General features: G+C 42.2%; 1 protein-coding gene across 1 annotated transcript; it reads left to right on the top strand.

The window, feature by feature from the left end:
• The first annotated feature begins 1,072 nt into the window (after positions 1 to 1,072).
• LOC128471586 (zinc finger protein 615-like) lies at positions 1,073 to 9,996 on the top strand. The gene is made up of 7 exons (XM_053453548.1): positions 1,073 to 1,093; positions 2,682 to 2,791; positions 3,180 to 3,302; positions 3,794 to 3,941; positions 4,211 to 4,273; positions 5,106 to 5,198; positions 8,448 to 9,996. Exons 2-7 carry the CDS (start codon positions 2,711 to 2,713, stop codon positions 9,719 to 9,721), a joined length of 1,782 nt encoding a protein of 593 aa, XP_053309523.1. The 5' UTR covers positions 1,073 to 1,093; positions 2,682 to 2,710; the 3' UTR covers positions 9,722 to 9,996.
• Positions 9,997 to 16,852: the final 6,856 nt, after the last annotated feature.

The raw sequence follows: 16,852 nt of genomic DNA, 5'->3' as shown, positions 1-16,852 counted from the left end.
GCCGATCAGACCTATTTGGCCCATCTAGCCTGCCCCTAATCAGTCCTCAGTCACGTCTTAGATTTCAGGAGCCATGTGTCTATCCCATGCATTTTTAAATTCCCTCGCATTATTAGCCTCTACCACTTCTGCCGGGATATTGTTCTATGTATCCACCACCCTCTCAGTAAAGTAAATGATTTCGTGGCTGAGTCACCAAAAAATAGTTTATTTCGACCGATGTTCCTGCGAGTTGTAGAATTTTAAGTTAAGGATTATATACATCCTATGATTCCTGCCAACAGAATTTCAATTTAGATATCCCCAAAGTTCCCTTACCCTCGGATTATCTATCAATCATTTATCTCTATTATCTATCTATCTATCTATCTATCTATCTATCTATCTATCTATCTTTTATCTCCATTATCTATCTATATATATATATAATCTGTCTATAAATCATCTATCTCTCTATTATCTGTTTAGAAAATTAATCTGGAACAAAATATGTTGAATTTATATTATTCTCAGATAACTACGGCAACATCCCGGAACCTCCCAGAACATCAGAGAGGAAAATACTGTGTTTTGTTATGATCTTTCACTGTGTTTACTTTGTTGCTAGCGAGTATTTGTAAACAGCGGAAGCAAATAGCACAACAATATAAACAACGCGCAACGGCACTTCCTGGGACAAACCGCCTACTGTAAGACAATAAACGTGGGTTGGTTACGTGTATCCTTGCCTAAATAAATACTGACACAAGGCTTTATTTTCCGAGGTGGGGTACATAATTGGAACAGCCTCCCAGCAGAAGTGGTAGGGGGGGTAATACAGTGAGGGGATTTAAACATGCATGGGGTGGGTATATGGCTCCTGAATATAAGACGAAATCCAAATATATGCGGACAGAGGACTTCCCAGTGCAGTGTGACCAATAGCAGCATGCTCTGATTGGCTAAAGGCCTTGGTGCTCGCTTTGCATCATGGATATTGTAGTCCAAGTCCTATCGCGAACGTCATTGGGTGGCAGATTGTGATATCGCTCGTTGGCAGCCAATTAGAAGGTAGCTTGTTGTCCTTCCCCTTTTCCTAGTCGGCTGCCGCACGGTAGGAAGTAATCTGATTTGCTTTATTTCCATTACAAAGACCCGCGTTATACCCGGTGACGTTATTTCTATATAATCGCGGGATGCCGGTTAAAGCCGCCTTTGTTGCGGTTCTGTGAGGGGCGCGGTGTTACGTGTAGATATAGGAGGGGTTATGTATACATTCGCACACAATGTATAGGACAATGCAGACAATGCGTGTGACTGTATACGTGTATTATAAAACTTATACTTCGCATCACAGTATACAGTGCGTCCCAAGTGTCCCTGAGTAGGAGGGACAGTCCCTCTTTGGGACCCAAATCCCCTTTGTGCCACCCCCCCATGCCCCCTCTTCCCCCCCCATGCCCCTCTCCCCCCCCATGTACCCCCCATAAACCTCTTTTCTAGGAGCTCAGAGTGTTTGCTGGGTACGAGGGGATAATAGAGTTCTACAGCCATAAAAGTAACAATAATGTGTTTATAAACAACAGAATACGTTAGTAAATAAAATTCATTATTTTTTTATCAGGCCTGCAAATGCTTATCGTTACCTCACAAAAGCCCCAGCACCGCTACTAATTTCACTTCTAAAACACAATTGCCCCTCTGGTCGTGTCATATGGGGCAGGTGCGAGCGGGTCTCTCTTAGTACATAACTCCTTCCTTAAATCATCTGGTTAAATCATTCTGCGATGTGTATGACGATGTTCATTTTATTGTCCCAAAGTATTCATTGAGTTACCTTCTTATATACGTTGAGATGCGCCGCGTTGGCTTGGGTATAGGGTGGTCCTGTATGTGAGCGATATCCTTAAATCTAGATGAATTACTGCTTACGGCAAATCAAATAATATTTTTTATGTGTCAGTTAATTAAAGAGAAGACTTATGAGGGTTTTCTGCATCTTCAGATACTTGGACTCATTTAGGTTTATTAATAAATCAAATAATCAATGTAATAATCTGTAGAATACTCAGATACTAAAATGTTGGGACATCGTGCTCCCGGTTGGGGCCGGCAGGCTGGTCTCCCGGTTATGGCCGGTTGGGGCCGGCAGGCTGGTCTCCCGGTTGGGGCCGGCAGGCTGGTCCCTGGTTGGGGCCGGCAGGCTGGTGTCCGGTTGTAGTCTGTATAGCCTGTCAAATGTTCAGGATCTCCAAGGAACAAGACAAAGTCCAGATTGCCGACGGGCTGATTGTCCGAATGTCGGGTGGGACAGTACATTTCATGTACGTCACTGGCCCTCAAGTACCAACAGTTATTATCAATGCATGTATCAATGTCATCAAACCTCAAGCTCTTCAATGGGTTCCAAACAGCACCTTAAGATGTTTTTGTGCCGACCTTGTCCAGTGGCTGACCATACCTGAACTAATATACGATGGAACCTCAGAGCAGTATCTTGTAAAATATTTTATTCTTCTAAAATCCCATCCGTTTAAGTTTTATTCCGTCCCCTTATTATTTAACGTTTTATATCTTCTCTGAGAAGCACTAAGCTGCATAGGGCATTAAGATGCTGTATATCACAATGTATAGTGTCCTCCAGTACCTCTCTGTAACTGCTATTGAGCGTCGCTTCATACCGGATCTTATATTTCTCGTAGGTCTCCATCTCGAAGGAGCTAATGTGCTGATGATGACTAAGGACAAGATGCCGATGAGCCAGAGGATTATAAACCACGCTCTCGAGATCATCTGCCTCCTGACTGGAGAGGTAAGAACGTATGGAGGATGTGACAATGCCCCTGGGATTCATTTGAAGTAGCCTTGGGCTGGTGAAATGATCGCCCCGGGTTCTTTAAGGAACGGTAATACTTAACAGTTCTTGGTATGTTTAAGCCATGGTGGGAAGGGGGAGGATGGCAGTATCCTTGGTCCAGGGCCCAACTGGCGATGACAAGCCAGCCCTGGCATATCGAGTCGGTGGCTGCACACCGCGGTACCTGATCTCCCGCTAGAGCTGTGGGTAGGGTGAGTAGTGTGTGTGCAGCTGTCGGCCAGTGGCAAATTGGGCGTTTGCTTGGTGTGCCGGGTGGCCAGTCCGAGCCATCCTGTCCTGGTCATCAGTGACCTTTTTAAAATTTATTCTGACTTTTTTGTAGGTCTCTCTCTTGAAATGTCTTCCCAAGATAAGAATTTGGAACGAATTGAACAATGACTGTCTGCAGATAAATAAGATGATTGTGAAACATGCCCAGGAAATCATCTACTTGGTGACTGGAGAGGTAACTATTTGCTGCAGGAAACTGTATCACATTACATCACATGTAGTCCTGAAAAGGGGGCTACATTTTATAGCCAAGCGGAAATTGTGCGGGATTAACCCCCACATGTCTCAACTGCTACAGGCAGCTTCAGGGGCAAAATATAGAGGATGTTTGGCACTCACTTCCCCCTGCTGCATAATCACCCCATAAGGGCAATTGTGCAGCGTTAACCCTTTCATTAAAGGGGTTAACACCTGTGTCTCCACAGTCTAGTGGGGGCCAAGTCACAATAAATGCTGTTCTCCTATGGAGCACCATCATTAAAATAAATAAATTCAACATCACCGACCTGGGAGTCATAATGGGTATAAGGTGTATGTCAAACTATCTGGGACATAATAGTTAAAATGAACACGTAGAAAATGTAATTGTATATAGTTTGCGAAGAACGTTTTACTCGGTTGTTTTGGTCGTTTCCAGCACGTCCTTTAAATCTCCGTGTGTTTCAGATGCCGGCAAAGTGCGGTGACGTTGCTGTGTATTTCTCAGCGGAGGAATGGGAGCATATAGAAAACCACAAAGAACGCTACAAGGACGTGATGGCTGGGGATCACCAGACCCCGGATATGCTGAGAATACCGACAAACCGAAGTCCAGGTGAAAGCATGATTGAATATACTATTGTGGGGATAAAGGCTAATTGTTAGGCGCCAGACAATATTTCCTGCCAAAAACATAACTTTTTTTGAAGATCCCTTTATTTAAATCCCTATATTTAATAACATTGTATCGGCAGAATCTTATGCATGCCTAAAATCATCTTTCTTTTTTTTTTAAACCGTATTCGTAGATTTAAATAATTTAGAGCATTTGATGTGCCGGGGAACACAATATAAACACATTTAATTCTAGGTTTTGATTTACAGAATCGAGTGATCCGGTTGAGAATAACGATCAGAAATTTGACATCGCTTTAGACCTTCGAACAGGTGGGTAACGGTAAAGGATGATGATCATCCGAATCTTGCGTTCTCAGTTTGGTTTTCTCTAAGGTATACCTGTCTGCTTATCTGTCTTCAAAAAGATCCTTGAAGAGTTAATTGACTTTGTAGATAAACGGATTACAAATACCTGGATGAAATGCCATTGTCTTTTGGTCTGAAATGTGTAATGGGGGAATTGAAACCCTCAGAGTGTTTAATTACTTTCACGATTGATTAACAAAAATCCTTGTCTTGTTACACTTTGAGATAACATTTTAAATACAAATCTCTAATTTAATGCTTTATTGCTATGATATTGTGTTCAAAATAATCTGAAAACATTGCTCTGTTTTCTTTTTTAAACTTATGTTTTCCCCATAATATAATGTATTCAGCCATTTGTATGAGATCTCGCTCTGTTCCCAATGTACTACACAAACACCCTGACTTCTTATTGTACTGCTTTGTTGTAAGCTATAGAATGTCTCAGTCTTAACAACCCATTTGGGCACCTTTTAAACATACAGTAAAGCTCCTGTGACCCAAGCATGTTAATTTGCTGTATACCGTGTTTTTAAAGCCTCCCATCCACAGGCTATATATATTTAACTAGTGCTATATATATCTATATATATCTATATATATCTATATATATATATAGATATATATATAGATATATAGATATATATATAGATATATATTTTTTTTTTTATTTATTTTTTTTAATTAATTAAAATATAATATCCTAGCTACAGTCTACTATAAGATATATTCATCACAAATGTACATAAAAAAAATACATAAAAATGGTTTATTAAAATATATTTAATCTTTGAAGGTACAAGGGATGCTGCTACAAATGATGATCAAACAGAAGAAATCGGTCAACTGGAAGCCCAGGATCAAGACATTAAAGAAAATTGCGACACAGGTATGTAGTGGTAGTCGAATATCACTCTCTAACATGTCGTACGCTGTTACATTAAAGTGGAAATGCAGCTTTATGTGCTGAATGTATGTGTTGAAAATATATGGTGATAGCTCATCAGAGGTACCCCAGAAAATACACATAGAGAGGAAGGAGCAGATCGCATGGGTATGCTGTATTTTATTAAATATAAGGCAAATTGGTTCTGGGGAAGGGGGTGTCTCCTTTACATTTGGTTCTCCCTCTACCACCATGCTATCTTCTTCTGTCTTTCCGTTCTCTCCTTTTTTGTATTCTTCTCCTGGGAAGACATCGAAGGTAGCTTTCTGATGTTTGACCTAAGTGCGGAAATGTGAATCTATGGTAAACTGTATATTTTTTTTACTCTTAAGAAATGATTAATCAAACCTTATTCACGTAAAAAGAATCTCCTAAAGAGTTTGGAATATAAAAAAAAAAAAAAGCTAATTTACTTGTATGGCAGTGTGACTTCCGGCAGCAGTCCTTTGCCTCGTCTTTACTGCATAGGTCGGCGTCCGAGGGACGTGAAAATACAAAATGATAAAAATTAAAAAAATACAAAGTAGAAACTTTTTAATAACAGGTTTTTATTGAAAATAAAATGTAAATAAATATAAATATTATCCAGACGTTTCCAGTGACGTGCAGTTATATACAATGCTTAGTCTGTGATGGTACCATAATATAACTGTATGGCATTTTCTTAGAACAACGAACGTGCCACCCAGAACCGTACGACTTTGCCATCGTGTCACCCTCTCCAACTACAGGATGGTACTTAGGAACCATGGCAACACGGGAGACCAAAGGCGCTTCATCACCCAAGCAAACGAAGAAGAAATTTAACCAAGGGTTGCGTATGTGCTATGATGCCACCTTCAAGATCATGGTGATAAACGCAGCGGAAGAAACCAACAATTCCGCCGCCGGTAGAAAATACGGCGTTACGGAGAGTAACGTCAGACGATGGCGGGCCCAGAAGGCGGAGCTCCTGAACGCGCCTTCCACCAGAAAAGCCTTCAGAGGTCCCAAGCATGCGCGTCACGAAGACATCGACAAACAAGTGGTTCAGTACGTCGTTGAGATGCGAGGCAAAGGATACACCATTACCAGAGAAGTTATGCAGAGTAAAGCGCTGGAGTTTGCAAAGAAACAAGGCATTCCGGATTTTAAGGCGAGCATGGGTTGGTGTAGGAGAATGATGAAACGCAACAGGTTAGCTTTGATGTGACACTGGCGCAAAGACTACCAAAAGACTTTCATTTCAAGCCATGTCACCGTTCTTGTAAGGAAACAAAAGCACGAGGATGCCCCCATGTTTAATGCGAAAGGTCCAGAATTATAGTGGTGCTTGGAGTTTTAGGCTGTGGTACAAACAAGGCCTCGGGCGTTTGGTGCAAAGACAACCTGATAACTTCAGCGAGAAAGGAATGATGGAAGAACGTCTGGTTCTAGAGCGGTTTAAAGTTGTTCAGGGAAGTTTGTTTGTTTGTTCCCAGGACGCACTTGAGAAACCTCAATGTATTCTTCCTTGTAAAACACTTTTCTAAATACATTGTAAAACGAGGAGTCCGGCTCAAGCAAAGAAACCTTATTATTGACGCGCTTGGAAGGCACCCAACTAAAAATGTAAAGAAACAAAAACATATTTTTTAATCCCCGGAGGTATAGACCTCACAGTCCTGGGTGTCGAGTATAAGAAGCCCATTTAAAAATGAGTTAAGGAAGCGCTGCGGAGATTGTCTTCTAGCTGCTGATCATAGCCTCCCATGGACGGGATAAATGGGGAAACCATCACTCGGCCTCCTCCGCGAACCAGTATCGGATGCCTGGGGACCGAACTCCGCCGAGGACATCGCTCACGGCTTTAAGAAATGCCGCCTCCGCAAAGCTAAGATAATGACCGACCGCGGCACAGCGCTGGAAATGAAGGAGACGATGAACTTTACGAGGATATGATGTCTCTGGTGTGATGAAAAACACCCGCTGTCCTCATCCACCAATTTTTTTTTTTTTCCGTTTTTCTTCTTATCTTTGCTATAATAATATAAAATAAACCCCAGTTCCCCCTCTGAAATGTAGCACGTTTTTGCAAATGTATTGACATTATGGTCAGTTTATGATATAGTTTAGCGTATGCTAGGAATATAGATCGCTACTGTTTCTTTTGTAATAAATACAGTGTTTACCTGAAGAAAACAATGGTTTTGCGTTTTTCTTTTGTCCTTTTACCTTTTTATTCAGATTTTTTTTTCTTTCTCTGCTAGTAAGATCTAAAGTTGGGGGGGACACCTTATATTCAAGTAAATTCTGTAACCGCGTTTATATCCGCTTAGTGTTTAAAGTATGTGTTTATATAACGCTAGTGTATGTGCCTGTCTTTAAAATGACATGCCTAAGAACTGTTTTTGCTGTTTAATTTTACTTTCGCTGGGTTCTAAGTGTTTGTTTCTTTCTCTCTTGCCTCGTTTTTCCTTTTTCTCTCTCTCCTCTCCTTTTTTCCTTTTTTCTCTCTTGCCTCTTTTCTTTTTTCTCTCTCTTTCTCTTTCTCTTTCTCTCTCTCTCTCTCTCTCTCTCTCTCTCCTCTTTTACTTTTCACTCTCTCTCACGATCTTCTACCACCATAAGTCAAAGCTCATATTTTAGTCATACAAGGACCCTTCCGTCCACTATTTGTTTTACATGAACCCATTTCACAGTTCAGTCCTTCAAGCCGCCATATAAAATGCTTCTCACATCACAAACCTTATATCGTACTCTGGAAAGCGTGCTGTGTTTGCGCTTCTGCCTTGAGCTCAGTCCATCATGCCTTTTTGTACGTATAGAGATGAATCCTCCAGCAGTGAATGCTTTTTATGAACGTCGGCATGCTCCCTGAAATATAAATGTCCTCTGTGAGGGGGGAGGGGGACACAGGCTCTATAAAATGTGATGAGATTCATCCACCCGCTGAATTATATCATCACGGGACAAAACTGGCAGTCTAGACCCTTCATAACGAATAGAGAAGTAAGAGAGCTGAAACCACAGCGTTTAGTGAATAAACCCCAATGACGTTCACTATAATAATTGTATAATCTGCGGCGAGTAAGTTTGAATAAATTTAGTCTCGCTCGAAATTCTCAGTGCATTAAGTCCTCTTTTCTTGATTTAGACTCCTAATTGCCCTTTGATTTGTATTGTGGGTGCAGTAAGAACGTTATTCATAGAGCTCTCTTCTGATACACACAGGTCGTCGCTTCCCTGAAGATGGATCCGTAATCAGAGTTGTGTTGGAAGACTACGACGCGTCGGCCTATTCCGCAGATGGGATGGTGGAAGACGACATCGGAATGATTGTAATGTCCCAAGGGGAAGATTCTGAAGCCATCTCACCTTATGGATCCGTCTCGTACGACCCGGGGGATCTCTCATCTATGGAAATGTTCTACCCGTGTGAGGAGAAGCCGTTTACCGAGCTCTTTTACGACAGCAGGGAGAACGCCGAAGAAAACATCCCGGTAGTTAAGAAGAAAACGGGGAGAAAAAACAGCTTTAAGAGAAAACTAGCTCTTGCCCATCAACAAACTCCAAACAGGGTCGACAAGCCCCACAGCTGTGATGAATGCGGCAAACAGTTTGAGTATAAATGTCGTCTTTTGGTACATAAAAATACTCACACCAACCAGAAACCTCATCATTGCTACGAGTGCGGTGACATCTTTATGTCTAAGTCCAGGCTTTTGGCACACCAGCGGTCGCACACCGGAGACAAACCCTTCGTCTGCGGCGAATGCGGCAAACAGTTTGATTATAAGTGTCGCCTCATCGTGCACCAAGCAACGCACACCGGGGCGAAGCCCCACAACTGCATTCTGTGCGGGAAACAGTTCGCGTCCAAAACGAGCCTCCTGGAACACCGGCGCACGCACACTGGGGAGAAACCGTTCGTGTGCAACGAGTGCGGCAAGCAGTTCGCGTACCAGTGCCGTCTCCTCGTGCACCGCCGGACGCACACCGGCGAGAAGCCCCACATCTGCGGTCAGTGCGGCAAGCAGTTCGCCTCCAAAGCCAATCTCATCATACATCACAGAACGCACACGGGCGAAAAACCCTACACGTGTATGGAGTGCGGGAAGCGGTACATCTCGAAGTCCTACCTCTCGGAGCACCTGAAGGTCCACAGCAGCGAGAAGCCGTATCCGTGTTCGGACTGCGGGAAACATTTTAATTCCGAGTCGACGCTCGACATACACCGGAGGAAGCACACGGGGGAAAAGGCTTTTAAATGCAACGAGTGCGGGAAACTCTTCACCTATAAATGCCGGCTTCTCGTTCATCTGAGGACGCACACCGGGGAGAAGACTCACAAGTGCAACGAGTGCGGCAAACTCTTTGCTTCCAAATACAATCTGATTTCCCATCAGAAACTGCACGACCGGGCAAAGATCTACAAGCGCAAGGGCTATCGGAAACTCTTCGTCTCCGAGTCCGGCTTTCACAAACGCGCTCTTACGTACAATTAAGAAGAAAAAAAAAACCTCGTCGGCGTAAAGAATGCCTTCGAAATCTCATTTTGCTATAATTCCTCACGATATCCCACTTTAATCAAAGCAAACAATGCAAAAGCACTTTCTCTTAAAAAGAAACCGATTTAAAGACAAATCAAACTAGGAATATTCTGCCTGTACTATGTTCGTGGTGTTAGCAGGGGGTGTTGGTGCGCTATTTTCTGAGCACTTATTTATTTTACTTTTTTAAATTCTTTTCGTTTTATTAAATTGACGTGCTTCTCACCTTACATTTGTTTTTGCCTTTTTATTTTTTTTTTGCTGGAATGCCGCTAAGGGTTTTTATGTCGCGTTTGGGCCAAAGAAACTCATCTAGATAGCCTACCGGTTTTTTATCAGGTATTTGGCCGCACGTCTTGGGCTTGGTCGTTCCCGTTTGTCTCTTCTGCTGGTCAAGCAAAAAGGTAATGTGTAGCGAGAGGCGTTGGTAGCTGCGAGAGGGAGGAGGTCCTGCCACTTTACGGACCTCTGTTTAGGTCTCATCTGGAGTAATGGGGGTCGGTTCTAGAGACCCCCCATCTCCAGAAGGTCATCGACGCATTGGAGAGAAGACATCAGGAAAATTGGGTAAACTAGAGGGGCCGAATGGTTCTTCTCTGCTGTCTCGTTCTAAATTTCTAGTGTTGGTTGGCGCCATGCAGAAAGCAGATACTCAGCCTGGCTGCAACACATCCTCGGTGGTCCCAAGTTCAGGCCTATGATTGGGGGATTAAAAGAACCAATGAGTGGCAAGAAACCATTGATATTGATGAGCGCTTCCTTTCACTGTGGGGTCTCATTGGAGTAAGGGACAGGGGCAAATGCAGATGGAGGGCATCCTATAGACTTTTAATTGCATTTGCAAGGGGGTCTGCTCCCAAATGTGCAGGAGACACTTATAAACATAAGCTTCCTAATACCCCTCTAATTAACACATTTTAATGCAATGGTCCCCAACCCAGTCTTCAAGGCACGACATGGCAGCACTTAGTAATTATTACCCCATTCTGTTCCAGTGGGGAGACTAAGAGACTGGATTTGCAACCGCCGTTGTAGTGGTTGCTAGGTAGGATCTGTCTACTTCTGCCAGTTAAATTACGGGACACATCGCAGCTATGACCGACAGATTGCGGCGGGTATGGGTAAGATATCTGCACCAGTATGTCCCTCACAAGCATCCTTCAACTCAGAACCAGAACCAAAGTCATCGCCGGTACCCAGGGCTAGGCTTTATTTGTGCAAATATAGGCATCAACACCGCCTTTCAATGAACCTACAATCCTTTCAATGCTCCTCGACGGTCTAAAAGAAGAATGCATCATCTTATTATTTTTCAGTGGTTCTCGTAAAGTTTTTAGGACACAACTTTAACCCCTCCTTGTCCGTCATAATGTATTTACTAAACTTTTTCAACAATGCTAATTGTGTCTTCGTGCTGTATTATTATTCTTGTTTATTATTATTATTATTATTACCCAAAGTATCTTTTTTAGGATACCATTAATTACCCTATAGGATTACGTCTCACCTTTTCTAATTCTGTATCTTAAACCTCAGAATACTTGTGATTTCTCGCTACCTCGTTACCTAAATCCTCTTTATACTGTAAGGAAAGTTTACAAGCTAAATGTCTGTTGTTCTTTCGGCTCTTTTGTAACTTTTATTCAGTTTTTTCTAGAGGTTTTTTTTTCCGATATATTTTTTTCCCTAACCGTTGCAGTCCATGCTTCAAGTACGTCTGTCAGCCGTGAGTATACTTGTTGCTCACGATGTGTATTTCGAACCCAGCCCATATTCTCAATTTCAAAAATGCATGAACCTGAAATAGAGCTTTTTACCAAATATCTTTATTTTTTATTATTTCCAGAAGGAAGAGCTAAGAGGATTTTTGCATGACGGTGAGTATCCAAGTATCTACCTTAATGGTAGCCTTTATTTATTTGTTTAGAAAATTCCATATATTATATATATATTATATATTTTTTTTTAAATTGTTGGATGATAGATAGAGGTCTTGCGGGTAATTTTTTCCAGCTGCATTTAATGTGGAATTGTTCATACGGGTATAAACTCCCCAAAGATAAACCCGTTATTGAGGGCATGTTCGACATCCTTGTCTTTCCGTCCAGTTCCTGAGCGTACAATCGCCCCACCGCGTGTGTTCATGCGTATATTGTTAGACTTGCATGGATAAATCACAATTATTTTCCTAAATTCCTAAAAAAAAATCGATATAAGCATTTAGAATTTTATGTAATTTAAGTTGGGTGGTGGGTTTTGAATTTCCAAATCATTGATACATGCAGTCGATGTAAAAGTGTCTGCTTTAACCGCAGATGGCCACTAGAGGGAGCTATGTCCTTAGCATGTTCTATGAACCCAACATATTCAGAATACATGATATTTACTAAAACAAGCTGTTGGTTGTTATTGTAGTAATGCAGATAATGGCAATAATAAATTATAGCTGCATCCATACTTTCTTCACTTTAACTTATATTATTTACAAAGTGCCCGTATACGGCTCTATAATAACATGAAATTATTTTTATAAAAAGTGTCATAATTGTTGTTTTCAAAGCAATGATCAGTCTGGTTCAGCAGTACTGTGTGTAGAAATGAGCCACAGGGGCAAGTCTAGGGCTTTGATACCTCTGTACCCCTATAGCTAACAGCCACACACTCATACTAACACGCAAACTCACTCTAATACACACATAATAAAACCATTCACTAACACACGCACTCTATAGCCTTATAAATCCCACACTCTAATACCGTATGATAACATCCACACACTCACTACACCATACACTAACACGCATACTCGGTCTTTACACCGTACACTTGCACACACCCACTGACACTATACACCATACCACACAGACACACACTAACACACTCAATGCCATATACTAACACATACTAACCCAGCACTATATGCTAACATGCACAGACCTCCGCACACGTGCACTCTACACTCACACTGTACACTAAAGCGCACTCTACACTCACATCTTACACTAAAGCGCACTCTACACTCACACCTTACACTAAAGCGCACTCTACACTCACACCTTACACTAAAGCGCATGCTACACTCACACCTTACACTAAAGCGCACTCTACACTCACACCTTACACTAAAGCGCACTCACACCATACACTAAAGCGCACTCTACACTCACACCTTACACTAAAGCGCACTCTACACTCACACCTTACACTAAAGCGCACTCTACACTCACACCTTACACTAAAGCGCACTCTACACTCACACCATACACTAAAGCGCACTCACACCATACACTAAAGCGCACTCTACACTCACACCTTACACTAAAGCGCACTCTACACTCACACCTTACACTAAAGCGCACTCACACCATACATTAAAGCACACTCTCTACACTCACACCATACACTAAAGCGCACTCTACACTCACACCTTACACTAAAGCGCACTCTACACTCACACCTTACACTAAAGCGCACTCACACCATACATTAAAGCACACTCTCTACACTCACACCTTACACTAAAGCGCACTCACACCATACATTAAAGCACACTCTCTACACTCACACCATACACTAAAGCACACTCTACACTCACACCATACACTAAAGCGTACTCTACGCTCACACCTTACACTAAAGCGCACTCACACTCGTTGCATTGGGCCTGTCTTCTGGAGGCACCCGCCGGCAGAGGCACATTCTTTAAGGTATCATGAGGACAGAATGATGTCATTCAACCAAAGAACAGAAGGAATTTGATATTAACACAAACACAAGAACATCTGCACCATCATGTGGCTTAGCTTAAGGGATGATTGTTCATAATATATTTCACAAATCACGCTTTTTATCTCTTTACCCTCTAATATACTAAACACTAAGCGTGGCCTACCGAACAGGACTGTTAATAAATCCCAGACCCACGGGATTCCATTTGTCTGTTGAATAAATCTTTGTGTGTGATATAAAGTGGCAACACTAGCCAGTTCTACTTTGATTGCTACTTCAAATGTAAGTGTTTTCGTTATTCATTAAATTCTCAATACCAATAAGTTATATTAATTACAATTTATTGTACTTAGAATGTATCATTTAATATAATTTATTGTGCCTAGAGTTTATTATTTAGTATAATTTATTGTGCTTAGAATTTATTATTTAATATAATTTATTGTGCTTAGAATTTATTATTTAATATAATTTATTGTGCTTAGAATTTATTATTTAATATAATTTATTGTGCTTAGAATTTATTATTTAATATAATTTATTGTGCTTAGACTTTATTATTTAATATAATTTATTGTGCTTAGAATTTATTATTTAATAATAAATTCTAAGCACAATAAAATATATCAAATAATAAATTCTAAGCATAATAAAATATATTTAATTATAAGTTGTAAGCCGTGATGATGCGTATAAAGGGTATTATGTGATGCACGCCGTTGGGGCAGTTATCGGGCTTTTTGGTACAAGAACCTGTAAATAATTTATGGATGAGGAGCCGCTGTGTATTGCGTGACTGTGTACACTGTGTACATACGCCGTCTCCGCTCTCCCCTGTCTGGTGTCTATTTTCGGTTTGCAAGAATAGCAGCGCTGCTCAGGAAAAGGCAAACAGAATTACCGCAATGAGTCACGAGTAGGCAAATATAACACAAACTACCCCTGGCAGAGGAGAGAGAGACGTGCCACAAAGTGACCGGAGCGCTTCCTGTTAGATAGAAGCACCTCCTGCAATGCATCAGCTGTCTGAATTTAAAGGGACCTATATATATATATATATGTGTTACCCAGTTTAATGCCCCTGACAGCCCCATTAAAAGAAGAATGTATATTAAAGTACTCTGAGTACCCTGAAATGCATTCTTCAAAACAGAAAAACACACCTTAGCTAGAAGCTGCCACCCTGTTGCTGCAGCTGCCCTCCTAATCAGTGCCACTCATTGGCTGTTGCAAGCAGGAGGACGGGGTAAATGCATTTGGGAGGCATCTGCAGAATCCCAATTAAAAAAACGTAATCTTAAAACCTAATCTATTAGGCGTCTGCTTACTAAATTTGCATTAATTCTTGTAAGATTGTATTCGAAATTAAAGGAAAAAAAAGTTTCCAAGGAAAAAAAAATATAATATTTTAAAATACAAATATTGATGTTATAAAACCACAACGTTAACATTTTTGTTGAAATATGGGGAAGAAGAATATCATTTTTAAACACAGCTCTTTTTTTGTTCTGCTTTTTAAGACTTTTTTTTTCCTCCCCATCCAGTTTTAATGAGAAATCAGAAGCTCGCGTGGTTTGGATCAAACCACAAACTCCCTTTGTCAGCTCTGGAAAATGAAAGGCAAGCAAAAGCGAGCGCGTGGATGAAGAGGCGGGGGGGTTACTGGCGAACGCAGTCAATACATCATATTTCACGTGGCCAAAAACCTCGGAAAAAGAAGAAAAAAAAACCCTTCACAAATGAAATATTTGAACGTTGAATCAAACAAACCACAGAGACCCCAGAACTGCAATCTAAGCACAACTCCTCTGCTTTATCGATCCACCTCGGAAAGGAGTATTCAGCAAACCTGGGACCTCTCCGAGTTTGACCCAGGGGTCACCAGGTCTGACCCAGGGGTCTCCGGGTCGGGTTCCTCTTTCTCCAGACATGGGAGCAGCGTTTAGCTGTGACCACTTCCCCTACTTCTTCCCCCAGCTAATTTAAGCCCGTCTGGGGCTGGCCCTGCCGATGGGGATGCTAGTGCTACCTCGGCACAAAGCCGCTCCGGGAAGCCCACCCTGGGAAGTTCCAAGTATTCATTCAACAGAAAGTTTGCAGGAGACTTCAACATTTTATCTTCCTGATATAAAAAACAAAAATGGGGGGCAGGGCGTCCAGTTGGGCAACCAGAGCCCCCATTGTTCCACCGGTCAATGAGGTCCTTACAAGAGAGATCGCTAATCTCCCCAGCGGGCCGCTCAACGCTACGCGCACAGCCTACACGCTCCACTGCGTGCCTTCCAGCCACGGAGCGCCGGGGTATGTGCCCAAGGTGGACATGCATCAACCACAAAGGGTCAACCCCGATGAGTTCCTACCGCAAGAACGGGGTGAGTAGGACTTGTATAATGCATAGTGAGACATTTGTCCTCCTTAACCATTTATTATACAGGGCCAGCCTCACTCGTCTATGCACGAGAAGCTCTCCAGGATTGACCCTTCATAATGTAGGTAAATATTTAACGGCAAGGGAATTATTAATTTGGTTTTCCAGCAGGTTTTGTCGTTTCTCCTTGCGATAGTAGCGGTGAGAACGTGGCGGGGTCTAAGTCAATTCATCAGCAGATCGCTGCCAGAAAATCCATACTGTATCCGGTTACTAGATTGGAAGGTGTCCACGTCAACCGTCCGTGGCGTCTCCGTCTGCAATGATTGCGTAGAACGCAGAAAACAAAGAGATACAGACACGAGGGGGAGGTAAAAAAGTGAAAACACAGAAGTTAGACGGGACGGAACGGGAAAACCAAGAGAAGGCAAGCGGTAACACGCAAGCAATACATTTCTTAAAGGGGGGCTCCCACAGGTGTGTTGGTGGTGGTATAGTTGTGTACTCGGTAGGGCACCTAGTGTTGTGTATGGAGTGTTAGATGAAACAGTGTGTTGGAAAACTGCCCTTTCTCCCTTCTTCATAGCAAACCTAGCATGGCGACTCGGTTGGATGACGGACTGAATGGGACAGTGACGTTCCTCGATGACGTCATACGGTCCTTAACTAAAGCTGGGTGTTGCTGAGAAAAAAAAAGGTTGTCGGACGCCATTCTCTACTTACAGCTCCAAGAGGCTTCCGTTCGCAGAGGCAGGACGGAGTTCCGGGAGATCACGAGTACGTGAGTTAAACATGAAATTAAATGTAACATAAAGCGTTAAGTATGTATTACTGACGGAAATCTTTGGCAGGGTAGGGGGTGTCCCCGTTAAACCGTTTACCCCAAAACAAATAGTCTGTACGTAGAGGAGGGATTCCACGGTGGGGGGGGCGTCACACGGGACCTCAAGGTCCGCGGATTAAGTCGGAAATAAAAACATGACACCAAT

The sequence above is a fragment of the Spea bombifrons genome, chromosome 13 (genome assembly GCF_027358695.1).
Source record: "Spea bombifrons isolate aSpeBom1 chromosome 13, aSpeBom1.2.pri, whole genome shotgun sequence".
NCBI lineage: Eukaryota > Metazoa > Chordata > Amphibia > Anura > Pelobatidae > Spea > Spea bombifrons.
Note: the sequence above shows the minus strand (reverse complement) of the source record. Positions and strands in the feature narration are given on the sequence as shown.

Excerpts from the sequence above, each read along its gene's own strand:
- LOC128471586 (XM_053453548.1), top strand. The coding sequence starts at position 2,711 with ATGATGACTAAGGACAAGATGCCGATGAGCCAGAGGATTATAAACCAC. Across the intron at positions 2,792-3,179 it reads TCTGCCTCCTGACTGGAGAG|GTCTCTCTCTTGAAATGTCT; the intron begins GTAAGAACGTAT and ends ACTTTTTTGTAG. Across the intron at positions 4,274-5,105 it reads CGCTTTAGACCTTCGAACAG|GTACAAGGGATGCTGCTACA; the intron begins GTGGGTAACGGT and ends TAATCTTTGAAG.